Here is a 27,655-nt window from a genome sequence, read left to right on the forward strand (position 1 = left end):
TTCACATGTGAAACAAATTGTCTGTCTGAGCTTGGTCACAGAAGTGTTTAAAGTTTCTATTCACCCAGATCTTGTAAGCTTGACACATTCTGAGAAACAAATGCATTCTTCATTTTTGCCTGAACAGCTTGGTCGGATGTCTGGTCATCACAATCGCTCTCTGGCTGTAAAGGAAGTCAACAGAATTATAACTGCAAATGCACAACCATAGATCTCAGACATTCTCCAGTTGTTGATGTATATTTAGCATAAATCCTTACCTGCATGTGTGCTGAAGGGGCCAAAATAGTGCTTAGGTCAGGGTTAAACACTGAAGTTAGCTGATTAAAAAAGTTCATTTGTACTTCTTTGTGTCTCAGTTCAGGGTTCACAGCACTAGGTGTATCTTTCTGGTCCTCTACTGTTAAAACAAAAGCAAAACTGACAATTTCAAAATTGTGATTACAACCTGGTCATACTGCGCAATCAGTGGGACACTTTCATGAACACATCGTAACATCACCCACTGTAGAGGACTGAGAATAGGGCTGAACAATTAATGAAAGAAATTGAATTTTTCTGATAGAAATTGAGATTTTGATTCAATTCAGGATTTATTCTTTCCAAATCGAGTTTCAGGGTCATATTTTCCATGTGCAGTAACAATTACAAATATGCCAGAAATTTACGTTATACCATCCCAGAAATAAGAGGTATTATCTAATGATGTGATGACATGATTAGGGAGGCAGTTATTTTCAACTTTTTAAACTGGTTCAGCAAAAATGACTGCTTTGACCTTGTAAACGACTCAGTTGAGGTGACAAAACTACTTGCTTGCTTGCTTGCGGTGTCGCTATTATTTTACCAAGCTGTAGACACCTAATAGATTACCTGCTATTTTGTTGTTCATCGGTGGCTGCCTTGTGCACTAACGCAGCTCGACCCAGACTTGAGTGAAAAGAGTACACCAAAACACTTCTTTTGGTATTTGGCGAAACATTGTTAGCTATTAGCATTGGCTATATCTGTTCTATCTTACTCGCTAATCATCGTCCACCTCTGACGACTCCATATGCACTAACATCATATTCGCAAAGGATTAAAACCCACTCTTACCATCCGAAAGGGTTTTAACAGTTTGAGGCAGCTTGGCAGACTTCATCATTGCAGTGAAAGTAATAATTTCTGTGCGGTCGAGTCTGCTACTGCCAGTGCAAAGTCCTTTTATTAGAAGAATCAGGTGTTTCTGCAAAAAATAAATAAAAGTGGTGAATGTTGGGTGGTGTTTCCTCAGAGTTTCTTTTTTGTTCTTCATTCCTTTGGCTTTTTAAAGTTATGTGTGTGTAAATTATGTATGGAAGAACAGAGGTATATCTATGCCTAATGTGTCTATTATGCACTGTATTGTTTTTATGTAAAACACTTTGCACTTCTTTGTTGTATGAAAAGCGCTGATTGATTGACATAATTTGAGTACAAAATGAAAGTAAACTGACTTCAATGGCATACTTGTGTTATAAAAGCCTGACTGGCTAATCTCACCTGTGACACCGCACATGCTTCATCTGGGTTCTCCAGGCGCAACAAGGAGAATTCAATCAGAACTTTGCATGCCGCAGCAACGGAGAGCAACTGATTTCTTGGTACTTGGTTTAAAAAAAGGAAAGCAACTATTAATAACAGGCTACAAGAAAGTACAAGATTTAGACATTTTTTTCCACAGAAGAAACAGTAATAACTATTACACTGATGTAATGTGGATGTTACGTACTTTGCCCACATACTGTGGTGATGTAATGTGCAGAGAGCGCCACAAATGACGAGTAGAACGGCTCATACTGTTTGTCATGGTGAAGAATGTCCAATTCACTGTAAATGAAAATTCAAATCATTCATTCCATGTTGGACACATTCAGTCAAAGTGGAATGTTGATTAAATATTCATTGAAAATCAAATACTTATTGACTATGAGGCTATGGATACTTTGACTCCTTATTGCAGCAAAAACAAATATGTACATCTCTGAAACTTGTGAACATGTGAGGGATTACGCTTCATAAAAAAATTGTTACATGAGCCACAAAGTTAATTTTGCGGTAAAATCATAGGTCATAAGTTAAAGTTACTAAAATATGCACCAATCTTGTAAATGTTTACAGATTTAGAACCCTTTTGAATTTTCTGTCCACAAATACCTGTTTTGTGAAGTCTGACCCAATAGTTCCTGAGATACAAGAGTTCAAAGCCCTCTTTGCAGAAATTATTCAAATTCAGTAGGCTGGAGCTCCCAAACACCTATAATAACACCTATAATTTGAAATTCCGTTTTGTGCTATCACGTTCAACAAGTACAGCAAGTTTCCTTAAAATCAAAATCAGCCTTGTTAAAATGTTCAGATTTTGGGGGGTGATCTAGCATGGAATGACCCTATAACAACAACACAATACAGTGTTCTGTTTTTTTCCTTTTTAGGCTCACTGCATACAGAAGAAATTTGAATCACAGTTGCACAATGAGGCAACATAGTAAATTATAGTCAAGCAAAATGCAAAAAGGTTTTCACACAGGGGGAGAAAAAAAATCTGGTTTTAAACAAGCGAGATACACCGCCTGCCACCAAGTCATAAAAATTCAGTAGATCGAATATATGCAGTGCAGTCGAGTATGTCTCCTCAGACTATCAATATGAAACGCAAAATCATAAAGGAACATGGAGAATGCATGCATATGCGACGGAGTATGGCCAGTATTGTGCCAAAGTAGGTACCCCCATGAAAACTGCTGGGGGTGTGCACACGCATAGAATGAAAGGCGGAAGCTGTTGCTGTGCAGCAGACAGTATCAGCTTGTTTCCAATAAAAACATGAAGGACACACTTTTGTGTTTGTCAGTTTCAATCTTTAGAAGCAAGGTTCCTTTTCTTTTATTTTATTTTTTCAAGTTCTCACTCGCGTTCTGCTTGAGGTGTGTTCAATGACCACTCACAACTCAAAACTCATTGATTGCACCAAAAATTAATGAAGAGTATGTGACAGGGCTGTGGACTCGGACTCGGGGACTCGGACTTGGTCATTTTTGCCGGACTCGGAGCTGATTTTGACCGAGTCCACCGAGTCCGACAATAAAAAAAATACGTTCAATTTTATTTTCATCATGCTGCTGAGAATGCGCGTAGGAATACTGTCCACAGCCCTGCTTACGATCAATGCGGCCACGTTGAGTTGCACTTAGGCTAATGTTTACATTATGTACCAATGTCAAGGACGATTATGTCACCCAGCTTATATCATTATTTACATTTTGATCTATATTAGCCTTGAATAAAGACTAAGCAGTCACATGAATTAACAGAAAAAATGGACAGCCGGACTCGGACTCGGTGGTCAAGAGGCCGGACTCGGAGCAAAAATCAGACCGAGTCCACAGCCCTGGTATGTGAGCACATTGCAAGGAGTATGTGGAAGCATACAATAATCTATTAGCCTAGCTTTTTCTGTCTTCTTGGGGGTATTTTTAGCAAGTGTAGAAAACTAGAACAGGTTCCCTCCTCCCCAAGCAAAGGTAGGAGGTCAAAAATAAAATGACATTTATGTTTTGTTATAAAGGTTTGAGAAAGCAAAAATGAAACGGTTGTTTTGGTTTTCTGTGTGTTCTGCAAAGTAATAGGGCTAAAAGTGTGAGTTTTGGGATAGTGCAGCACACATTATTTGCTTTAACATTGATTCCTATGGGAAACGTTGCTTCTACCTACAAACCCAATCGCGGAACCAATTAAGTTCGTAAGTAGAGCTACCACTGTATAGTCAATTGACACAACCACACACAATTGGGATAGAGTAGATAACATGCTGAACTCACGACAGTGCAATCGGGCTAGTCTGGGAAAAGACTTGCTCGACTTTCAAAACCATATTTTTCCGCTAAACTGCTATGTATGTGATCATTTCCTCGTCACGCTATCCAGCAGGCCCATTTGCTAGCTTGATTAGTAATGTTTAGTCAGCTAGCTAATGATGAAGCAGATTTTTGTAACATTTCACCATTACGTTACAAAGACGTATACTAGAACACGCACAAATAGGCTCGTGCCTAACGGTGTACCGTGGTTTGAATAAAAATTATATAGCGCTTAGGTTAACCTTAAACGCATTTTAGATAAGTGCTGTTGTTACATTTGCTCACGCCAGCAGCTGACTTGATACCAATCCAAGTTAAGCTGAAATAGCCGCCTAGCCGCTAACATTAGCTAAGCAAAGGCTGACGCTTCCCCATCCAGTTTCACTACCCAAGCTCGGTTAGCAAGTTAGCATGCCAGCGCACTCCCGGATGGATACGACCGGTGTTCTTGCAAACGCAGAGCCGCGACGCGCTGACACGCGGCATCTCACCTGTTAATAATGGATCCGATAAGCTGCGGCAACTCTTTCGTTTCAAATGCGGTGTACGATGCCGATAAAAGCGGCCGCACCGCCGCTGTCCATTCGTGTTCCCCATTTCCTCCGCTCGACGCCATCTTGAAATCCCATAGAAAAAAAGCTAGTTGGGGCAAGAAGAAACCGAATGCGTAACTTCACAGGGGGCGCTGTCAGCCCGTTAACGCCTCACGCCAAACTCGTTGCGATCCTTCGACATTTTCTTTCTTACACTTAAACCCTCGAACTCACGTCACAAAACGTGAGCTATTGCGTTAAATGTGTTTCTGTCTGGCCAACCTTGATGGTTTTTAAATATATTATCTTGCCAATACAACGTACAAATCGAATGTCTCAAGTTACAACGAAATAACAGCAGCAATTATTACGTAGGGACAACTTGGGTGGGTAGAGGGACTCCATGTGACGTCACTCAAAAACGATGACTGCGTGGACACGTTGAATGGCAACATTAAATTTACAAGATTATAAACATATAGTCTCATAGCCGCCCGCGTGTTTACAGTGAAAAACCAAATGAACATTGTTGGATAGAAATTTCACATCTCCAACTTTGGTCAATTTCTTATTTTTTATGTTTTCCTCCCACAAATCAACTCCTCCACGTTGAGAGGACCCAGATGAGGTGGCTCGGGCATCTTATCAGGATGCCTCCTGGACGCCTCCCCGGGGAGGTGTTCCGGGCATGTCCCACCGGTAGGAGACCCCGGGGACGACCCAGGACGCGCTGTAGAGACTATGTCTCTCAGCTGGCCTGGGAACCCCTTGGGATCCCCCGGGATGAGCTGGATGAAGTGGCTGGGGAGAGGAAAGTCTGGGAGTCCCTCCTAAAGCTGCTGCCCCGCGACCCGACCCCAGATAAGCGGAAGAAGATGGATGGATGGATGGATGGATGGATGGATGGATGGATGGATGGATGGATGGATGGATGGATGGATGGATGGATGGATGGATGGATGGATGGATGGATGGATGGATGGATGGATGGATGGATGGATGGATGGATGGATGAAATTTATATTGGCCAGTCTGGTAATTTGACACATAAAAATTCTGGAAAAAAAAAAATTCGGATTCATACCAATTTAACAGCTGAAAATGGCAATCGTTGGAGAAAAACGTCCCTTATACGCTTTTAAAACGAACGTGCTGGGCCCATTATTTCAATCCAATTTCATCTGAACTGTACAAAAAAGGAAAGTGTGCTGCTGACTTGAATTTGGCCTTTAGAAGATGCTTGCGAGCGTTCCGATATCACTGGAATTGTATTGACAGAGCCCGATTATGATGTGCAGTGTGCCTAATTAATTGTTTTACGACTGATGCGTTGTGTGGTTAGTGACAATAAAGTCTCCAAGCTATAGGGGGCAGCAGATCTCAGGAGACGAAGCGGAAAAGAGAAACCAACCAACTTCCTGCTGCCTGTCCTGAAGAGTGCAGGCCAGTGCGGCGCAATTGACTGTGGCAATGTCTCATCTCATTTTGTTGCTGCTCACAGTGAATATGTTATGCTTCGCCGTTGAGGCCGTGTTTGAGGATCAAGTGGGAAAGTTTGACTGGTAAAAACTAACATTGCATGGCGTGCGCTTTCAAAAGACTTTAAAGTTGTCTTAGACATGCTAATGCTAACACCTGCTAGGGTGCGTCTGTGCACCGTCAACTGTCTTTGAATAAGGACTGGACGTCACATTGTATGAAAGAAAATGTAAAATACCGGTATTCGTAGAACACTGCTGGCATTATAGTATTTGCTGCTTTTTTGGATGTCATTCATGAATCTTAGCCTTTGGTTTGATCTGGTGGCAATATTGCAGGACTTATGTGTAAAAAATATTTTCATGTGTCTAAAATAACTTGACCTTTTTACAGACAGATGCAATTTTTATGTTTACCGAGTGGTACTGGTTTTAATGTTCTACAATACATACTCTAATTTTAATATTTTTCAATTAAATGCAGTTTTATTTTATTAGCCAGATGCATTATTGAATTAAAAAAAAATTAAAGAAAGGAAAATATAAAATGAAGCATCAACAACGTTTATCTTATCTTTTGGAAAGCACATCAGTAGTTTAAGAAATTAATACAGGCCAGTGCAGCAGGAACACTGTAAGCACTAGTTTAAAAAAAATATATATATATATATATATATATATATATATAATCGCTTATTTATTTACTTTATTTTGCTATGGCTCCTTCTGAAGGGCTCTGGAGACACTGTTTAAATGGCGCTGCAAATTGACATTTTACCTAAACTTATCAGTTGCTAGAACCTAGTCCCCTTTTTTGGACTACATATTCAACATTTATATACCACTAAAAACAGACCATATTCATTTCTCTAAACAGGAGGCAGCAGTATGTTGGTGATGTCCGCTTTGCCCATTTTGATGCACACCTGCAGTCATCCAAAAAGGTGATAATGGCAACTGAGAAAAATGTCTTCGCTGCAGTGAACACCAGGACTGGAGAACTTTGTGAGTATTTTCTTGGTGTGTGCATTGTAAAATACATTTACTGGTTCATGTGGTAAGTCGCTCTTTCTTGTGAGGGCTTAATATCATGTCTCCTACTTGCAGTTTGGCGACATGTGGATAAGAATGGGCCGGAGGGAAACATTAATGCTCTTCTGCATCATGGACAAGGTGAGTTTGTGAACCATTATGGACACACGGAGCGGTAGAGTGGTAACTGAACTATTGATTTTATCTCCCAGATACTGTGCTTGTGGTCGGAAACGGCCGCATACTGCGTTCTTGGGATATAAATGTTGGTGGTTTGAATTGGGAGATTGTCCTGGACTCTGGCAGGTGAGACCACTTGACTTATGCTAGTCGGCGCTCTATTGTCCAATCTGTTGTCGAACGATGTCTGTTTTTCTTCAATCTTCCAGTTTCCAGGCGGCATGTTTTGTTGGACAGCAAGACGTAGTTAAGCATGTGGCTGTTTTAAAGAAAACTGCCCTGTCCCTTCATTATCTGTCTAATGGCCATCAAAAGTGGATTGAGAATCTTCCAGATAGGTAAGCGCTCCAATTTTTAATAGCCATATAAAATGCCTTGATACTTTTCAATGAAATATATTTAGAGCACAGGGAAGAGGTCAAACAAATCATTTTTTTTTAACATGGTCTCTCCTTGTTTTGGTGCGTCTGGAACACCTGCTGTGATAAACCGATGTTCACTGTATTTAGTGTTTCTTTCTGTAATGTCCCAAGATGCCACAAGATGTCACCAAAGTCCCATCTAATGGGACAGTAAATCATATCTAAATCTGTTTGATTATTTTCCAAACCGGTCAGCCCTAACATGAACTTAGAAATATTAACAAAAAAATTGGAAAATAGAGGTAGGCGGTGCTTCATTTGCATTATGGATTGGAAACTAAAGCTTTTTTCCCCCACGTCTTTCCAGCGAGACAGTAGATTACCAGTTTGTGTATTCTGGAGGAACTGGCGAAGTGTATGTACTGGGAGTTCTGCCTCATTCCCACATTGCTATTGTGACTTACAGTGTGGAAGATGGCGAGATAATAAAGCAGGTATTCACAAATGAATGTTCGCCTTTGTGGAAAACCGCTCGTTGGTGATACCTGGGCAATGTCGCAAGCATTTTGATTGAATTTCTGTTTGCTTGTTGAGGTTTCAGTGGAAGCTCCATGGCTGTCCAACTTGCAAGCCAGCTGCGCCATGGTCGGCCAGGGAATATTGACGTGCGTGGATGCCTCCACAGCCTCTCTCTACACACTTGATGTTCATGCACAGACACAGATGACGCAAATCTCTCTGCAGGTATTTGCCTGATTAAAACATTCTCCATGGTCTCATATTGTTAATTTGTTTCAAACGGTTTTCCTATCCGTAGTCACTGGGACTTGATGTTTCGCCCGACTTTCGTCCAGTGTTGGTTTACACCCAGCCCAATCCGTCCCGGCGCCCACTCACTGAGTTCCTCCTTCAGCTCAGTCCCGACCATTACCTGCTCCTTCAGCTCATCAATGGACTGATAGTCACACTGAGGGATTTCAAGCCTGTACGTAAGAAACCTCAGCACCGTAGTCTTAATCTTTGAATCGTCAGTTATAGAAAGTTATTGAAAAGTATTTAATGAGTGATTATTTAAGATAGGCATTGAAGACAAAAGGCATATCTTTCATCCCTCCCGCCCTGGTTTGACAAAACAAATATAATTTACTGTGGAGAAACTGAAATTGTATAATTTTTTTATCTGCCCATCTTGTTAAAATCCCCTTTTCAAAGAGTTGAGACCCGCCACTTTTGTCTTGATTTACAGGCGATGTTGGCTTCATTTTCCACTACTGGAGATAAAACCGTCGTTGCAGTTATGTCACCAAAAAATAAAACCGTGAGTTAACGTGTCATTTGAATATCCTCCCTGCAATTGCAATCTGATTGTGCCATTGCTAAAAAATTCAGATTTTTCCTTTTTCCCTTTTTTAGGCTTGCACCGTTAACTTGTTCAGTGCAGAAACTGGACGCAGACTTCTCGACACAACCTTGAATGTTAATATTGATCCCAATACTGGCAAACCAGCGAAGGTGAGGCAATGTTTTTCAAAGACAGGTTCTGGGCAGTCCTCGAATTAGTCATCTCTGCTGATTCACTCATATGAACCTTAAAAGCTGTCATTGATTCCGTCTTTCAGATGTACATTCAGACGTTCCTGAAAAAAGACGACTCTGTTGGCTACAGGATCATGCTGCAGACTCAAGATCACGCACTAAGCTTCATGCAACAGCCAGGTAGCGTTGCTTTGAATAAGGGGCAGAGTCCTATGCTGCTATTTTGGGGGGGGTAAAGGTAATGTAAATAAAACAGCATGGGTAGATGAGCAAAGACGCATTGTTTGTTTGCTGTAATTAAATCATAGCAGTAATATGGTGGTTAACATTTTTTGAACCAGCTTGACGTTTTTTAATTCGGTTAAATTCACTGTACAAACATGTTTCAGGTATGCTGCCTCAAGACAACGGTAGAGGATGCATCATTCGCCCATGTTTTTCTGCCTTCGCCTGATTATCCCATGTAATGATCGAGTAATAGGATAAAAAAATATTTTGCATTTATCAGCAAAACCATTTGGGGTCGCCATCCTTCTGGCCTTACACCCGATGTGTTTTGACTTTCTGTGTGTAGGGCTTTAAAAAGCCTAGTAAAAGACATGGGTGTCAACGAATCAACATATAGTATCTGACATAAGCTCAGTTTAGAAGCGAACGACTAATCGATTGAATTGTCAGTTGTGGTTATTAGGGATGATCTTTCAATTATGAAAGCACTTTAAAAAAAATCATTCTGATAAATAAACTCAAATTAATCAGACCAGGAGTGTAGCCTAACCTTTGTCTTCAGCTCTGTCACTTTAAAAGACCAACCAGTAAGTGTGTCTGTTTTCAGGACGTGTCATGTGGACCAGAGAGGAGTCCCTGTCAGACGTAGTGACCATGGAAATGGTGGATCTACCCCTCACGGGAACACAGGCCGAGCTGGAGGGTGAATTCGGCAAAAAGGCTGGTAAATGTTTCAGCCCTTTGTTTCCTTTTGAAGCATCAAACCCTGCAGTGTTGTATTACGCAATCACTTTGTTGCTTTTAGCTTCACTTTTTCTCTTTCTATCATTTTATTGCTGCACTTGGATTCAGCCATTCAAGGTAAAAAGAAAATGTCTCAGCCCTTGTAATTATTATAGATTTCCTTTATTTTGCTCCTTGTTTCTCCTCACATTTTTCTCCAAGCTGTAGTCTGCTAATCTGATGAGGTAAAACAGGCTGAATTTACACTGCCTGTCCAAATGCCAATTGTAATCTGAAGATAACTGATTTCATGTGATATTTTCACATCTACGTTGCCATAAAGTATGTAAAATTGGTGACACTTAAGAGCAAAAAATTGTCACTTGACCCGTAAATCCAGTGTTTACATGAGAGACTGCAGGGCTTATGTCAAACACCGACTGCATTCTTCGCTTGCACTTCTGTCTAGATGGTCTGCTGTCAATGGTTCTGAAGCGGCTGTCCTCCCAGCTCATTCTCCTGCAAGCCTGGATTGCTCATCTCTGGAAACTCTTCTACGATGCACGCAAACCTCACAGCCAAGTTAAAAATGACGTGAGCATTGAGACGCTGTCCAGAGATGAATTCAACCTTCAAAAAATGATGGTCATGGTCACCGCATCTGGCAAGGTACGCCACGGTCTTTTGATTCTTGTTTTATGGTTATGTTATACAGAGTGTGTGACCGTGATGCACCTAGGCCTTAAAAAAAATCACTAAATTCCTTCATTCCATTTGCAAAATACTATTTGTGCAGCAGAAGTTTCTGCAGTGATGCCCAAAATATTGTGGAGTAGATTGAACAGAAGACACTGTGTGCCATTGTTTCAAATTACCCCAAGATGGGACTTCCTCCCATTAATTACAGCTGCTCCGTTCAGTGACTTATATTTTTGATTTTTAGTTCTATTAGTTTCAGTCATTCCATCAAAATGTGGCTCATCCAAATATGTTTTTAAATCAATAATATATACATCTACCACATGGCGATGCTGTTCAAATTGTGGATTGCAGTAAAACCTGTGAGCGACGTTGGGTTACTCGTGAAAACTACCTACCGATCGCTATGACTGTGAAACCGGTCCGTGGCTCTAAAATGTTGGATTGCTATTTGACATTTTCACTGATGATTAAATACTTTGGAGGATGAAGATCAGCTTCCTCTTCTCTGCTCTTCAGCTTTTTGGCATTGACAGCAAAACGGGCACTATTTTATGGCGACACTACCTGGAGAATGTCCCATCAAACGCGGCCTTCAAACTTATGGTGCAACGGACTACTGCCCACTTCCCTCACCCCCCTCAGTGCACACTGCTCATCAAAAACAAGGTATTCCACCACAAGATCTCAGAGAAAGGAACATTTGAATATTTATCAAAATTATCTGCTTATCATTGTTTTGGGTTTTGTTTACCAATCAGGACACGGGCTTGACAACACTCCATGTATTCAACCCCATCTTCGGGAAGAAGAGCCACGTTGCCCCACCTGCTCTGCCTCAGCCAATACTTCAATCACTATTGCTTCCACTCATGGACCAGGATTACGCTAAAGTCTTATTGCTTGTCGACGACCAGTATAAGGTCACACTGCACAATGGCACAAATAAACAACCTACTGTTGTGGCAATGGAGTCAAAACTGTTTTTCTTAAATTACAGGTGTCTGCCTTTCCCTCCACAAAGAATGTCTTGCAGCAGCTCCAGGAAATGGCTGCTTCTATATTCTTCTACCTGGTGGATTCCAGCAAGGGGAGCCTGTCTGGATATAGGCTGCGAACGGTAAGGGACTTTTGTATTACTGAAATTGTTCAAGGCTCTTATGGCTGGGTGATTCATCTTTTTTTCATTTATGATACTTTCTCAATTTTTCTTACTTAGTTACTATACTCGGTGACCTTATGCAATTTTTCTATAAAGTGACTATCGACTTGATTTTTGACTGGAAGCAATATAAGTTAAATAGCATTTATGGAATTAAGCAGTTTGTGCATCATTAGTAGTAATTCATTGCCATTGTGCAGCTTCTTCTGGCGTGTGCGCACTTTGGCCACATAGGGGCACTGTAATACACACGGCTATACATGGTAGAGAGGAGACAGTCACAACTCTTCAGTACGATGCTGTAACATTTTTTGCACATGATAAAGAATCTGCACGTCTATTACGTTGCATATGGTGTGCTACAATTTGCGTTTGATCAGCTGTTACATTATGGATTTTTTAGGCTAACTTGAGTATTTTTTTTTTTTAAAACTTTACTACTGAGACCGAGATCGGCCGAGTTTCTTTGGTTGTGGGGGTCTCATTATCTTTGTCTCATTGTCTAATGTGTAAGAAGTCAAATCGGCCAACAAAAGATGATTTTGTTTGACCTTAAAGCAGAGCTAATATTGGCTGTGACACAGATGCTATTCATTTGCCCAGCTATGTCGTTTTTTAATTGTTAGTATTAATCTAAACTGACCTTTGCTAACGCATAATCATGTCGTCACACAACTTATTTTGCACCCTTAGGATTTGTCAACTGAGCTTATCTGGGAGGTGATTATCCCCACAGAGGTGCAGAAAATTGTCTCGGTCAAAGGGAAAAGACCAAATGAGCATGTGCACTCCCAGGGCCGTGTCATGGGAGATCGCAGCGTCCTTTATAAGGTAAGTGCAAATAGGATACAGTACTTTCTCCGGCCATGTTTGGTCAGAAGGATTTCCACCAAGATTTTATAATCAATAGTCAGGGTTTTTGAATACAGTAATCCTGTTTTATTCATGAGGTATGAGGACCCTGCCCTACCGATCGAAGGACAGCATTTACAATTTGTTGTGATTCTTTCTCCGTACCATAGTACCTGAACCCCAATCTACTGGCGGTGGTGACCGAGAGCACGGACACACACCAAGAACGAAGTTTTATTGGCATCTTGCTGCTTGATGGTGTGACCGGTCGGATTATCCACGAGGCAGTTCAGAGGAAGGCCAGAGGGCCGGTTCATGTGGTGCACTCTGAAAACTGGGTCGTGGTAAGTCTTGCTGTATGTGTAACTGTATCTCCCCGAAGCTGTTAAGATCCCATTTTGTAGCCTTTGTCTAAAATGGCTCTGTCAGCGTTGATTGCATTTTGCTCATTTCCAGTATGAATACTGGAGCACCAAGTCTCGCAGGAACGAGTTTTCAGTCATCGAACTGTACGAGGGAATGGAGCTGTATAATAGCACTGTGTTCAGCTCTCTGGATCGGCCGCATGCCCCGCAAGTGCTACAGCAGTCCTACATTTTCCCTTCGTTCATCTCCACCATGGAGGCCACGCTGACCGAGAAAGGCATTACAAGCCGCCATCTGCTCAGTGAGTTCTAATGAAATTAGTCCTATTTTTTTATGAATAGCAAATTTCATCACTTATTCTCCCACAGTTGGCTTGCCGTCAGGAGGAATTTTATCATTACCCAAAATGTTCCTCGACCCTCGGAGGCCTGAAATAATATCTGAGCAGAGTCGGTGAGCACTTCTGTTTGACATGCTTTTTTTTTTTTTTTTTTTTTGCAGTTGAGTGCTTCAACATGTTAGCTACAGAGGACAAATGCTATAGAAAGTAGATGGATGTGTAATTTGCCAGCTTTCCCTCTAAAAAAAACAAAAAACCATGTATGAAAACCAGCAAAACAATGAAAATTAAAATAAAACAAAAAAAAAATCTTAATGAAATAGAATTAACTTAGTTGGTTTTTTTTTGTTTTAAACTACAAAGTTTTTTGTTTCCATACTTTGTGTTAATGTCCAGGGAGGAGAACCTGATCCCTTACGCTCCAGAGTTGATCATCCGCACAGAATGGTTTGTCAACTACAATCAATCGATTTCAAGAGTGCGAGGAATATACACTGCCCCGTCTGGACTGGAGTCCACATGTCTCGTGAGTCTGCCCTTTTGAGTGTTTGTTTTCAGGCAGCTCCACTGGTGGGAAGGAATGTTATACAAATTTATAAAGTCTTGTCTTTTATGTGAGTATTTAGTTTTCAGCTGACTTTTATCTGTACTTTCTACTTCATGCTTTCTCATTATGCCAAGCAGTAGTAACAGGTATTGTTTGTAATTCAGGGAAAATTTACATTTTACTTTTGTTCTCAATTACACTTCAGGTTGTATTGTAGGAATTGAATCAGTACTACTTTTACCAGTGTTTTGTTAAACAAGTATCTGTAGTTCTACTTAAGTACAGAGCTAAAGTACTACCTTTGTGCAACAGTATAGTGAAATGTGCTCTTGACCCCCACAGGTGGTGGCCTACGGTCTAGACATCTACCAAACCCGCGTCTATCCCTCTAAACAATTTGATGTGCTTAAAGATGACTATGACTACATGCTGATCAGCAGTGTGCTGTTCGCACTCTTCTTTGCCACAATGATCAGCAAGCGGTTGGCCGAAGTCAAGCTGCTCAACAGGGCCTGGCGGTAAAGCACTCGCTGTCTGCGTCCCCATTTCACCAACAGCCTGGACGCTGCACATTTGACTTTAGCACGGGAAGACGTCCGTCAGGTAAAAAAAAAACGCCCGTAGAGAACTGCAAAGGTGAGGGAGGGAAGGGCGGTAGGTAAAAAATGAATTAAGGTTTTATGTGTTTTTTTTTAACTTATTTGAAGGACAATGAAGGCATAATGGAGGATTTTTTTTGTGCCATGTTTTGATGAAATTTCGCAAAAAGAACATCTACTTGAATATATTAACTTGCTACAACTAATGTAAGTGGAGGATGAATCCCTAACCCCCCCCTGAAGCAGCCAATTTAATCTTAACATTTTTCACCACTACCAGGTAAAACGTTTATTTCATCAGGGCAGTCATCCTGCTGTGTGTAAAGCTGTATGCTAACCATTAAAAATGTCTCAAGTTGTAGAATTAAAGTCAAGGTACCACTGTATGTTGTGTTGGGTGGAGAGAGAAAAAAGAAGTTCTTCACACAAGTTTAATCAATAAGTTATTTATAAATAAATGATTTTGTTTTTGCAACCAGATAATTTCCAAACATTTTACACTGTGGCTGAGGTGGACACATAACCTTCTAGAGAATGTGAAACTTGTCAGTGTAACCAAGGTTGTAAACACCGCGCTGATCCTCTCAAGAGGAAACGTAACATCATGCCCAACGCATCCACACATATGAACACAAACGCATACACACTGTAGGTAGTGTACTGTGTTTTTGCTGATTTGACAAATACAAATTATATGTGCCCATTGTGTTCACTGGACACTGTTGAGAAAAGAATTACAAAGTTTGCATAATTTAAAATGACTTTCATATTTTGATTTTTTGCTATGACAAATTTTTGTCAGTTAACCTCATGAAAATAAATTAGTTATTGTTGGTAGTAAATGTTTCACTGACTCTTCTTTTGTGATTTTACAATAACCAGAGCTAAAAGACAAACATAATGGAACGATTTATGGATACAAATAAGACACTAAATGGTTTAATTTATTAGTGTGTTGTGCAATTGTTGTGTTCATTGTTCAATCAGTCGTCATTATGAGTGATATTATAAATACGTACATAGAATTTCAAGCAGCATCTTAAAGAAATAACGCATGGAATGATGTCTGACACAAGCCCAGCTTGTTGAAACAGTAATTATATGATCACATTTAAGTGTACAATACATACCGTAGTTTAGAAACTGCTCTGTTTGGATTGCAGCATGTTTTGTCATTGGAACGTTACGGAGTACTGGAATAAAATATTGTCCCCAAAGGAAGTTCCTCAGGAATGACAAGGCAACTAAATCCTACAACTCGAGAGAGAATACTGGAATGTTAAGAGGATTTCCAGGTTGACCTGGAGCAAATACTGTACTAATAATCATTGGCAAATGTTAGAAACAACAGACAAACACACAGTGCTGTTAACATTTTTTTTTTCTTCAAAGAAAAATATTTCACTATTAAAAGATAAGGCACATGAATTCAGCTTGTGGATCTTGTCACACTTTCAGTCACTCTTGTTTAAGGACATACAGATAAGGTAACCGAGTCAGTATACTCCTACTGATGCGATCGTGTCTGTGTGTACTGTGCTCTTCCAACCCCATTTAAAAAATGCAAAATGAATATTTCTGCTTATAAATGCTCGGGTAATATTTCCTGAGAAAATAAAAACGTCTTAATGTATGGGGTGATTTGGCACTGTAGTGTGAGGTGAAGGAACTTCATTAAATCAGTCCATAGCCCTGTCTAATGGAAAGTACTGTTTGCCACCACCTTCTGGCATTTATCGGCAATATGAGGGGGGGGTCATTTAGTAATGAATGTTCAGCGTTTGTGGCAGGGCACAAAAAGCCACAAATAACCAGTTATAAGCAGTTGTCAGATGATACCAATTAATAGTAGTTGTCCCCTATCAGCACATTAATTTGATCTACAAAACGCCTGGCAAAACAAAACATGTCCGGGCCAATCATTTGAAGGTTCCACAGTGTGGTACTATTATGTTGCACTATTTAGCCATATTTCACAGCCGGAAGCTTCAAAGCCAAAGGAATGATGCAAGTGAACGTTTTCTCCTTTTAAAACTCCTATGGCTTAATTGACTAAGCTCCTGAATAGCGTGCACTTAAAAGATTACATGCATTGTTGGTGAGCGTGATCCGCGAAGATGGCAGTGTAAATGGGAACGCGTCTAAGAGTGGTGGAGAACGACCCATTTAGGACTGTAGTATGTAAACGGCTTATTTTAGGAAAGCCTACAATCGTATCGAAGCCATGTTTTGTTTGATTTCATTCATTCATAAAGCTTGGGAATTAGATGTATTGTATTGAAACCTGCATAGCGGAATAGACTCTTAATAATTTTTGTTTCTGGCATTTCAGAAATGTTCACGAGTGAGAAAATATCCGTTCATTTCGTCGCCTTTCAGTTTGCCAACACCACTGTTTTGCGCAGCTCTATGTGTTTGGCAAAGGCTTGGTCGGTAGATCAACTTCCATGTCTGTTTTGCAAACGTCACATAAATCAGGCTCATGGGAGTTTAATGGTTCTGCCATCCGTTTCCCAACCTGGCGGGTTCACTCAAAAGTCGCCCTCGTCTGTCCGCGAATGTCTTTTGCCGCGGCGGGAGGAGAAGGTAGTGCGTGGCGCTGGCCTGTCTGCCGTCCTTCAAAATGGGAACGATGCAGGGAGTGAGCTGAACCACCGGAGGCGCCCTCTCGCTCAGCAGCGACTTGCTCACATATTTCGGGTTAGCAGCAAAACTCTGTGTGGCCGGCATCACGCCATTGATGTAAATCGGGAGGCTTTTGGGACTCGGGGAACGTGGCGGGCACGGGGGCACCAGTGGGACTCTTGGAGGGATTTTGGGCGGCTTATCCTCGCCGGCCGCAGTCTTAAGGTAGGTTTTTGGAGGGATTGGGATACGAGGAGGAATTTGGGGCTTCTCAGAGGGGATGGCGGAGGAAGAGAAGCAGTTGAGTTTATGGTCTGCATGTCTACTGCACAACGTATCCTGCCGGTTATCTGCCAGGGAAACAGAAGCGCCGAGCTCGACCCCTCTGCCTGTTGATTTGTCCTCTCTGCTAGGCCAGGAGAATGCCAAGGCGGGGTTCCCAGGCTGTGACGCTGCTCCCTGATAGGCGGCATTAACTTGACCTCTGCTCCCGCACACCATTTTAGGGCAGCTTTTGGGCAAAAGTGGCCGTCGCTCGCTGGTGAAGAATTCCACCTCATTATCTGCCGCCTCGTCGGACATGAGATCCTCAGGGTCAGGCAACGGCGGCAATGGTTTGGCTTCTCTCTGAGGGCCCCAACACACTGTCCATCTGTGGGAAGAACAATGAGGCACCACCTGGTCTCCTTCATGTGGTCCAAGTGTCTTTTCCAATGGGAGGCAGTAGGAATCAGAATAGGATGGAAACTTTGGTAGGACGAGGTTTGCTGTGAAAGCACAAATTAAATAACAGTTTAAAATATGTCTTGAACTTGCACAATTTGTGAGACTGCAATTGTTTTTACAGTGGTAAACTTCCGAACGGAGCTCAGCTTGTTTGCTCCAATGCGAAAGTGATATAGGACAAGACGATTAAAAGTGGGTCACTGTCCAAATAATGCCGGACCTATCTGTACAAGGTCTTGCTATCACAGCTTACTCCTTGGGAGGAAATGGCTCTCAGAGCAAGAAAGATGACAAAGAACACGCAATCCCTCAGTTAAGCTTGGTGATTGGTCAGGAAGGGGCAAAACACGCAGGGGGGAGCAGGTGCCGAGGAGGTCCAAACAGGAAAGGGAGCGCAAACGCGTAGAAAACAACCGCTTAACCCGTCACCTTTGTCGTCAAACATCAGCCACAACACCCTGATTAACGCAGAGAATGGCCACTATCTTAACAGAGCTTCCCATAACTTTCCTTATGGAAACATCCGACATGGCCCAGACGGCAGGAGCAGCTGGTGACCTGGCAGGAAGAAGGTGGGGGTGGGGGCAAGGGGGCTGATAGGGTCCCCTCTGTGAGACCGCTCAGTCCACGCAAAGCCTGCTGAGCAACTGCATGACTTTCTAACGCTACAGCTTGGCTTCGCAATCATCTCGCCTATGGAAGAATAACAAAGTCTTCATCTGAAGAATGAACTATCATACGTCATATTAGTTCAGCCTTATGTATAGCAAATAAAACACCATATTTGTTTTCATCTTAAACTTAAGCCATAACAGACACCGCAAGCCTAACAAGCAGACTTTTCAATTAGTCAAAATCGAATGATAGATGATAATTTCCTCACATACATACATACAGTACATAGATGCATACTATATATATATTATGAAATTAGTAGATAATTATTTTGATAATAGATGAATTTTTTAGAGACCTGGATTAATTTAAACTTTCCACGTCATCAGATTTTCACCCTGAGAGCAGTAAATATTCTCACATTTCTGTAGTCCTCCATGAAAGCAGGCTTATTGAGTTCAAAATGCTTTTACTTTGGAAAACAGTGGTCAACATTTTGCCTATTTCCTGATATGGAACGGACCAAACCAGTAACTGAATTAAATTAATTTGTTTGTGTATTTTCTGCACTGTTGATTTGAAATAATGTCCTGATTTCAATATAGGGATGGTAATTTGCTCTTTCTAAATGTATGATGTTATTAAATGTGTTTGTATTATTTGAAAGTGTTTAAATATAAAGACCTTTTAGTGCTACAAATGTTATTAAAACATGCATAGGGTGTGTTTAAATATATATTTAAATCATATTTCAATATTGCGGATTTCACTTACTGCGATGTGTTTAGAGTTACAAGCGTCGTTGTGGAATGGATTAACCTCATGCCTCAAGGCGTCACTGTATTATTATTTATTCATCATTTTCGTAAGGTACACATTACCTGGGGACAGGTCATTGCTATGAAAGAAATAGTACACACAAAAGGTTGCACATTTGGAAGACTTCCACCTTGGTATGTAAATGTATTCTTCTCAGAGGTCAAACTAGCATTTTCACAATAACAACCTTAATATAAGAGAATAACTGAGTTTTAAACAAAGATGTATTCATTCAAAATATTCGTGTGCCTAGACATAATATTCGACGAATATAAAGGAGACTTACGGTTGCATTCTTGGACCATTTGCTGCTCGGTCAGGTTGTTTTCCACGTGGCCGCTCGGCAGGCCCAAGCACACTCTGCAAAGCGAGCGTGGGTTGAGAAGTCGACACAGAATTGCGCACGTGTCAATCATTTGTGCACGTAACCCGTTCTGAGTGAGTTATTACATGTAGCAGAGAGAGGATGACGAAATGCGATGTGGTCCGGATTTCAACCAACCGAGGTTATAATAGTTCACAAAAACTAACAAAATAACAAAAGATTATTGAGGACAAATTGTTAACTAACTAAAATGTTTTAGAATGTTTAAAAAAAAAAAGAAGATTGAAACTACAATGCTACATTTATAAAACTATAATTATAGGGAAAATGTCATTTGTTTTCATCTTTGTCAATGAACAGGAGTGTTTCAAGGTTCATTTTTAATGTCATGTTAGGAAAAGATGAATACTAAAACTAATAAAGTAAACTAAAATGAAGCATTTTCCAAAAATAAAATAAAACTACATTTAAATAAAATGATCTAAAACTGTATTTAAGAAAAGAAGTCAAAATGAATTAAAAACTAACTATAATAAATAATTCCAAACTATTATGGCCCTGCAATCAACTTGTTTGCTGCGTGTTCATGTACCTGCTGAAGTCATGTCCCCAGTTGTTCTCACTCATGTTGTGTCGGCAAGGCTTGTCTCAGAAAACATTCGGGTCTTTCCATTTAACTCATTATCGCTGCATCGCATCCAGCGCTGTTGAATAGAAACAGAATAGAATATGAGGAGGAACAAGTAAAGGAAGGGGTCTCTTTAAACACACATTGATTTTAATGACTTGTTATTTTATTGGGGGTTCCAACTCGAGATTAACCTCTTATGTAACATGCACTACGCCAAGATTTGTGAGGCGGCTGCAGAGATGAACAAAAGATACTTTATTTGTCGTAAATACATCCTTATCAGACCACCAGAGGGAATCGGATGATTTCAATGATCTCTCGCAGAAGGTTTTTGGGAAACGCTGAGCGAGTCACAACAAAAACAAATCAATCGAGCCGTGTGTCTTAATGCCGTCTGGCTGCGGACAACTGCAAAAGGAGCGGGTCAGATGTGGGAGGAAGAGCGGCAACGCTCGCCGCCCTCCTTCCTCTATGTGACCGGCCATGAGAGCGCGCACTATCCGCCCTCACAACAGTGGCTGATTGTGTAGCATTCCTGTGATGCTCCACGATAAGCTTCAACGCGGTACATCCGAACAACGCGTGCTCACATTCCCGTCTAAATCCTTTTCCTGACTTCTACAGTACTGTATGTTTTAATTAGTGCTGTTTTTGTACAGTTAAGGACAAAATTATTAGCCCCCCTTGAAAATGTCATTATTTTTTGAATATTTCCTGACTGCTACTTACTAGAGCAATGAAATTTTAGAACAGCATTTATGAGCATATCAGATTTATTAGGAAACCTTCATTACACATAATTTTGCTCAGAACATTACATACAAAACCAAAAAATACCATGGTCAAAATTATTAGCCCTTTGGGAGTAATGGTTGATCTGTTGAGTTATATTCCGAAACACTGGTCTAACAAGTTGTTAAAACTTTGCCAACCTCTCAATGATTGACCTGAAATCAAATCTAGAGGTTGCTTTCAATATTACGCTTGGCTGAAGTTTACCTGTGGTTCACATTAGTCTGCAATCATGGTGAAAGGAAAAGAAATTAGTCTTGACTTAAGAAAAATAATTGTTGATGCTCACAAGGAAGGAAAAGGTTATACAAGTATATCAAAGCAATTCAAAGTCTCAAGAACTGCAGTCAGAAGCATCATAAAGAAGTTCAAGGAAATTCACACAGTACAGAACAACAAAGGCAGAGGCAGGAAGCGAAAGATTTCAAAATCTGTGGAAAGAAAGGTAGTCAGAGATGTATCAAAAGATCCACGAACAACTGCCAAGACACTAGTTAATGACTTGGGGAAGTCTGGAATAGATGTCTCAAGGAAGACAGTCACAAGAGCCCTGCACAGAAATGGTCTGCGAGGGTGCAGACCAAGAAGAACTCCACTCCTTCAAAGGAGACACCTTTAAGCAAGATTGCAGTATGCTCGGGACAACATGGAGAAAGGCGATCAATATTGGAAGCGTGTTCTGTGGTCAGATGAGACTAAACTGGAGCTGTTTGGTCACCGAGATGTAGCCTTTGTTTGGAGGAAGAAGGGAGAAGCATACAACCCTAAGAACACTGTACCGACTGTGAAACACGGAGGTGGGAGCATTATGCTTTGGGGGTGCTTCAGTGCAGCTGGCACTGGGAATCTTGTCAGGATAGAAGGAATCATGAGAAAAGAAGATTATGAGAATATTTCAAGGGAAAACCTTACAGTCTGCTTCAAAGCTGGGTTTTGGTCATCGTTTTGTGTTTCAGCATGACAATGACCCGAAACATACATCGATAACGGTGAAGGAATATCTTCAGAAGAGCAATGTCAATGTTCTGAAGTGGCCTGCACAGAGCCCAGATTTAAACCCCATTGAAAATTTATGGAAACAACTGAAGATCAGAGTTCACGCCAGACGACCAAACCTGGAGGAACTTGAGAGAGTTGCCAAGGAAGAATGGGCTGCAATTCCTCAGGAGACCTGTCTTAAGCTTGTTGAGAACTATACAAAATGACTGCAAGCTGTTGTCCAGCAAAAAGGATACACAATTGACTATTGATGTTAGGGGGGCTAATAATTTGACCATGGTATTTTTTGGTTTTGTATGTAATGTTCTGCTTCTGAGCAAAATGATATGTAATAAAGGTTTCCTAATAAATCTGATATGCTCATAAATGCTGTGCTAAAATGTCATTGCTCTAGTAAGTAGCAGTCAGGAAATATTAAAAAAATAATGAAATTTTCAAAGGGGGCTAATAATATTGTCCTTAACTGTATGGGAGAAAATGCAGGAAAAGTGCAGTCGTCGCTCTCATGTACTGTATGTACGCTAATAGACTAACCTCAAGTTAGTATTCACAGGGCGTATTCAAAGTGTGACATTGGGCAATAAAATATGAACACCACGTCATCCAAGCCCATAAAACGGAATGACTAATTGGGCGCAGACAGGAAAATGAAGCAACACAAAGTACTGCGCAAAGCAACACGAATGAATTATGTTTATTCATACCCATTCATTCTGTAATGGAATTGAAAATTCATCCAGTACAGTATTAGTGATAGACAAACTGCCATTTAGTGTCACCAAACAACGATTAATTGAAAAAAAATAAATAATAAATTGATTACAGAAAACCCCTGCGTGAGTCGTCACCTTATTGTGGTGGAGGGGTTTGCGTGCCCCTATGATCCTAGGAGCCATGTCTGGGGCTTCATGCCCCTGGTAGTGTCACCCATGGCAAACAGGTCCTAGGTGAGGGGCCAGACAAAGCACGGCTCACAAGCCCCTTATGATGAATAACATAAATGGATTGTGTTTTCCCTCGCCCGGACGCGGGTCACCGGGGCCCCCCTCTGGAGCCAGGCCTGGAGGCGGGGCTCGAAGGCGAGCGTCTGGTGGCCGGGCCTTCACCCATGGGGCCCGGCTGGGCACAGCCCGAAAAGGAAACGTGGGTCCCCCTTCCCATGGGCTCACCACCTGTGGGAGGGGCCAAAGGGGTCGGGTGCAGTGTAAGCTGGGCGGCGGCCAAAGGCAGGAACCTTGGCGGTCTGATCCCCGGCTACAGAAGCTGGCTCTTGGGACATGGAATTTCACCTCTCTGGCTGGAAAGGAGCTCGAGCTGGTGTGCGAGGCAGAAAAGTTCCGACTAGACATAGTCGGACTTGCCTCCACGCACAGTTTGGGTTCCAATTACAGGGGAGTCACACTCCTCAGCCTCCCTGGTAAGGTCTATTCAGGGGTGCCGGAGAGGAGGGTCCGTCGGGAGGTCGAACCTCGGATTCAGGAGGAGCAGTGTGGCTTTCGTCCTGGCCGTGGAACAGTGGACCAGCTCTACACACTCAGCAGGATCCTCGAGGGTACATTGGAGTTCGCCCAACAAGTCCACATGTGTTTTGTGGACTTGGAGAAGGCGTTCGACCGTGTCCCTCGGGAGGTTCTGTGGAAGGTGCTTCAGGAGTACGGGGTGCCGAGCCAACTGATAAGGGCGGTTCGGTCCCTTTATCACCGATGCCAGAGTTTGGTCCGCATTTCCTGCAGTAAGTCGGATTCGTTCCCAGTGAGGGTTGGACTCCGCCAAGGCTGCCCTTTGTCACCGATTCTGTTCATAATTTTTATGGACAGAATTTCTAGGCGCAGCCGAGGCGTTGCGGGGGTCTGGTTTGGGGACCTCAGCATTGCGTCTCTGCTTTTTGCAGATGACGTGGTGCTGTTGGCTTCTTCAGGCCATGATCTCCAGCTCTCACTGGAGCGGTTCGCAGCCGAGTGTGAAGCGGTCGGGATGAGGGTCAGCACCTCCAAATTCGAGTCCATGGTCCTCGATGGGAAAAGGTTGGAATGCCCTCTCCGGATCAGGGATGAGATCCTGCCCCAAGTGGAGGAGTTTAAGTATCTTGGGGTTTTGTTCACGAGTGATGGGAGGATGGAGCGCGAGATCGACAGGCGGACTCTGTACCGGTCCATCGTGGCAAAGAGAGAGCTGAACCAAAAGGCAAAGCTCTCGGTTTACCGGTCGATTTACGCTCCTACCCTCACCTATGGTCACGAGCTATGGGTCGTGACCGAAAGAACGAGATCCCGGATACAAGCGGCCGAAATGCGTTTTCTTCGCAGGATGTCCGGGCTCTCCCTTAGAGATAGGGTGAGAAGCTCGGTCATCCGGGAGAGACTCGGAGTAGAGTCGCTACTCCTCCACGTTGAGAGGAGCCAGATGAGGTGGCTCGGGCATCTCATCAGGATGCCTCCTGGACGCCTCCCTGGGGAGGTGTTCCAAGCATGTCCCACCGGTGGGAGACCCCGGGGACGACCCAGGACGCGCTGGAGAGACTATGTCTCTCAGCTCTCAGCTGGCCTGGGAACGCCTTGGGATCCCCCGGGATGAGCTGGATGAAGTGGTTGGGGAGAGGGAAGTCTAGGAGTCCCTCCTGAAGCTGCTGCCCCCGCGACCCGACCCCGGATAAGCGGAAGAAGATGGATGGATGGATGGATGGATGGATGGATGGATGGATGGATGGATGGATGGATGGATGGATGGATGGATGGATGGATGGATGGATGGATGGATGGATGGATGGATGGATGGATGGATGGATGGATGGATGGATGGATGGATGGATGGATGATTACAGAAAATTTGAAACAAAATGTGATATTAACCTCTGCTTTACTAAATGGTGGAATTAATCAGTAGAATACTCCATTTTAAATTCATACTCAATATTTCTATGACACATTTAATTATTTCATTTTTCAGTTACACAATATATGACCGATCTGCACGGTTGCTTGCGGCATCATGATCCTACTGTTACTGAGGGCAAAAATTTGATAATGTACTGAATTGGGATTTACACTGCAATTATCAACATTAATTAATTCTACAACTGGTTTGGCAGGTTAGACCATCCAGAGCATGCATGACAAACGCAACTAATTGGATTTTGTTTCATCCTTTCAAAAACAAAAACAAAACAAGTCGCGTCAAATTCGCTCAGTGAGCCTCGGAGATGGAGCAATTGTACGGCCAGTTGGCTCAGCATGCATGAATGGAGCCACTCTCAGCTATAAATGGGCCTTTGTGACACTTTGGAGTGCGGTGAAGCAGGCCTGAGAATGCAAGTGAACTCTCCCATGAGGTGAGGACAGAAGATACACCATGGAGACCAGCGGACATAGCCAAATTATGAACAGAGGGACAACCCCAAAGGGGAACAGCTTATTCTACTGATAGATGATGAAAAGAGGGACAAAGTGAAAGGGGAACAGCTTATTTTACTGATGGAAGAGTCTTCCTCCTCCCACTCCCCATGAGTATGACAGCCATGTATAAAGTTATTCTTGGCACACATCCTGATGGGTTACTTGTTACTAAACCAACCTTGACTTAACAAACAAAACATGCAGTACACCTGTTTGACATATTGGTGAAACATTATCAATTATTTGGCATTGTCTTCATGCTTTATTCTTTAAACACTGATTTGACAAAAAAAGCAGATTCATTAATAAGACCCGACAAACTAAACACACATCAGTATGGTCTCTGCGAAGCAAGTTAATGGAGTATAAATAGTAATGGCCTCCTCTCAAATAGCTGACTTTCTTCAAATAAGCACATTGTACCCTCTGGAGTCGAGTCAATAAACGCAAGCCCGTGTACCAGGAAAGAGCCTACACAAGCACAGGGAGAAAATGTGAACTCCACAATGAAAGAAACGTCGGTGTGAGCAGACAGCCAATTTGCTGTATGTGGAAAAAATATCCATGAAATTCTTTACCCTCAACTAACCCTGTTACGTTTCGAGTCAATTTGATCTGAGCACTGAGGTGGTTAAAAAGCTGCTCGGTAGCGAGGCCCCAGGGGTGGATGAAATCTGCCTGGAGTTCCTAAAAGCTCTGGATGTTGTGGGGCTGTCCTGGTTGACATGCTTCTACAACATCACGTGGGCATCGGGGGACAGGCCCTCTGGATTGGCAGACCGGGGTGGGATGGTGGTCCCCCTTTTCAAGAAGGGGGACCGGAGCGTGCGTTCCAGCTACAGAGGAACAACACTGCTCAGCCTCCCTGGAAAAATCTATTCAAGGGTACAGGAGAGGAGGGTCCGTCGGTAGGTCGAATCTCAGATTCAGGAGGAGCAATGTGGTTTTTGTCCTGGCTGTGGATCAGTGGACCAGCTCTACACACATTTTGTGGACTTGGGGAAGGCATTAGACTGTGGAGGTCTTTTGAGGGTGCTTTGAGAGTACGGGATACCGAACCGCTGAATAGGCCAACGGATGTCAGAGTTTGGTCCACATTTCCAGCAGTAAGTCGGATTCATTTCCAGTGAAAGTTGAACTCCGCCAAGGCACTGATGTCACTGATTCTGTGCATAACCTTTAAGGACAGAATTTGTAGGCTCATTGAGCGGGTTCAGTATCGCATCTCTGCTTAGCAGATGATGTGGTACTGTTGGCTTCTTCAAGCCGTGATGTCCTGTCCCAAGTGAAGTATATTGGGGTCTTGTTCACAAGTGAGGACAGGATGGAGTGGGGAGCTTTATGTTACTACCCTTATGGTCACAAGCGTTCGAAATGAGTTTCCCCCGCAAGTTGAGCAATCTAAAGATGTAAATATGTCCAGTGATACAATGTTAGACCAAGTGAATACTTGAACATTTGATTTTTCTCACTGCCCACCGGTTATTTCGTCACAGAAAGCTTCATTGTGACTCAAAGTGAAAAGCACTAGGCCATGAATAGGAAACAAGCTAAAGAAAACCAGTTGGTACAACATTAACTGAGTGTGCATTTTATTTTCTGCATTCTTACTCCGTTGAGCAAAGTACTTAATAACACGTTTGTAACCTCAAAACGTCATGAGTACAGCACATTTATGTATGAACAACATTTTCCGGCCATAAATATACAAAAATCTAATGGAAAAACAGAAAGTATTGTGTACCCGTGTCGCGTGATGATTTATTCTTAATAGTGGGAAATAACTGAGTACAAATCATTCAAAGTACAAATTATTGAGAGCACATTCTCACGCTAATAACACACAAATTAGACGTAATGAACCACCAGCAGCGAGAAGAGAAAACACGTTTGAATTGACGGTAAATTTACTTAAGGAAGTCTAATTGAAGAAAAATGAAGTTTGCCTCTTCGCATTGGAATGGCGATTGTTCGCAACATGAATAAATAAAAATTCCTACGAACGGCCGTGGGTACTCACCGACTGTCATTCAGTTTCTACTCCATCTCTCGTTCGTATCCACAACGCAGCCATGTGCATTACCGTCCTTCAACGACAGTGCGAGGTGCGCTCTCAGTGGCTCCGTGACGTCAGCACGTCTCTTTATAAATACGCTCGTGCTCTCAAAACTCCACCCAGCATCTTCTTAAAGGAGAAACGCTCCTTTAAAAGT

General features: G+C 42.2%; 3 protein-coding genes across 12 annotated transcripts in view; 1 reads left to right on the plus strand and 2 right to left on the minus strand.

Annotated features, from left to right (window-relative positions):
- Positions 1–4,557, minus strand: part of ubr4 (ubiquitin protein ligase E3 component n-recognin 4) — a 42,177-nt gene extending 37,620 nt beyond the window's left edge. For 9 of the 10 annotated variants that reach the window (XM_088368556.1, XM_088368554.1, XM_088368551.1 and 6 more), the window contains exons 1-6: positions 4,373–4,557; positions 1,754–1,851; positions 1,525–1,628; positions 1,099–1,228; positions 261–400; positions 65–164 (exon numbers count right to left, since the gene is read on the minus strand). In XM_088368556.1, coding sequence (XP_088224682.1) covers positions 65–164; positions 261–400; positions 1,099–1,228; positions 1,525–1,628; positions 1,754–1,851; positions 4,373–4,497 — 697 coding nt within the window. In that variant the 5' untranslated portion in view covers positions 4,498–4,557. The remainder of the gene's footprint in view (positions 1–64; positions 165–260; positions 401–1,098; positions 1,229–1,524; positions 1,629–1,753; positions 1,852–4,372) is intronic. The other variant, XM_088368557.1, reaches the window with a different exon arrangement.
- Positions 4,558–5,461: 904 nt separating this feature from the next.
- emc1 (ER membrane protein complex subunit 1) lies at positions 5,462–15,360 on the plus strand. Its single transcript, XM_088368558.1, has 22 exons — positions 5,462–5,976; positions 6,770–6,897; positions 7,000–7,065; positions 7,137–7,230; positions 7,314–7,442; positions 7,834–7,960; positions 8,061–8,210; positions 8,284–8,451; positions 8,713–8,784; positions 8,880–8,978; positions 9,086–9,182; positions 9,838–9,954; positions 10,423–10,622; positions 11,172–11,321; positions 11,414–11,575; positions 11,653–11,772; positions 12,508–12,645; positions 12,837–13,010; positions 13,123–13,333; positions 13,401–13,485; positions 13,769–13,898; positions 14,262–15,360. The coding sequence occupies exons 1-22, from the start codon at positions 5,885–5,887 to the stop codon at positions 14,439–14,441; spliced, it is 2,889 nt and encodes a 962-aa protein (XP_088224684.1). The 5' UTR covers positions 5,462–5,884; the 3' UTR covers positions 14,442–15,360.
- Positions 14,949–27,608, minus strand: errfi1b (ERBB receptor feedback inhibitor 1b). The gene is made up of 4 exons (XM_088368567.1): positions 27,463–27,608; positions 20,221–20,332; positions 19,590–19,663; positions 14,949–17,910 (listed from the first exon to the last, which is right to left on the minus strand). The coding sequence occupies exons 2-4, from the start codon at positions 20,253–20,255 to the stop codon at positions 17,009–17,011; spliced, it is 1,011 nt and encodes a 336-aa protein (XP_088224693.1). The 5' UTR covers positions 20,256–20,332; positions 27,463–27,608; the 3' UTR covers positions 14,949–17,008.
- Between the last annotated feature and the right edge of the window lie 47 nt (positions 27,609–27,655).

The sequence above is a fragment of the Syngnathus floridae genome, chromosome 2 (assembly GCF_059516105.1).
Source record: "Syngnathus floridae isolate MCC-2025c chromosome 2, RoL_Sflo_1.0, whole genome shotgun sequence".
Taxonomy (NCBI): Eukaryota; Metazoa; Chordata; class Actinopteri; order Syngnathiformes; family Syngnathidae; genus Syngnathus; species Syngnathus floridae.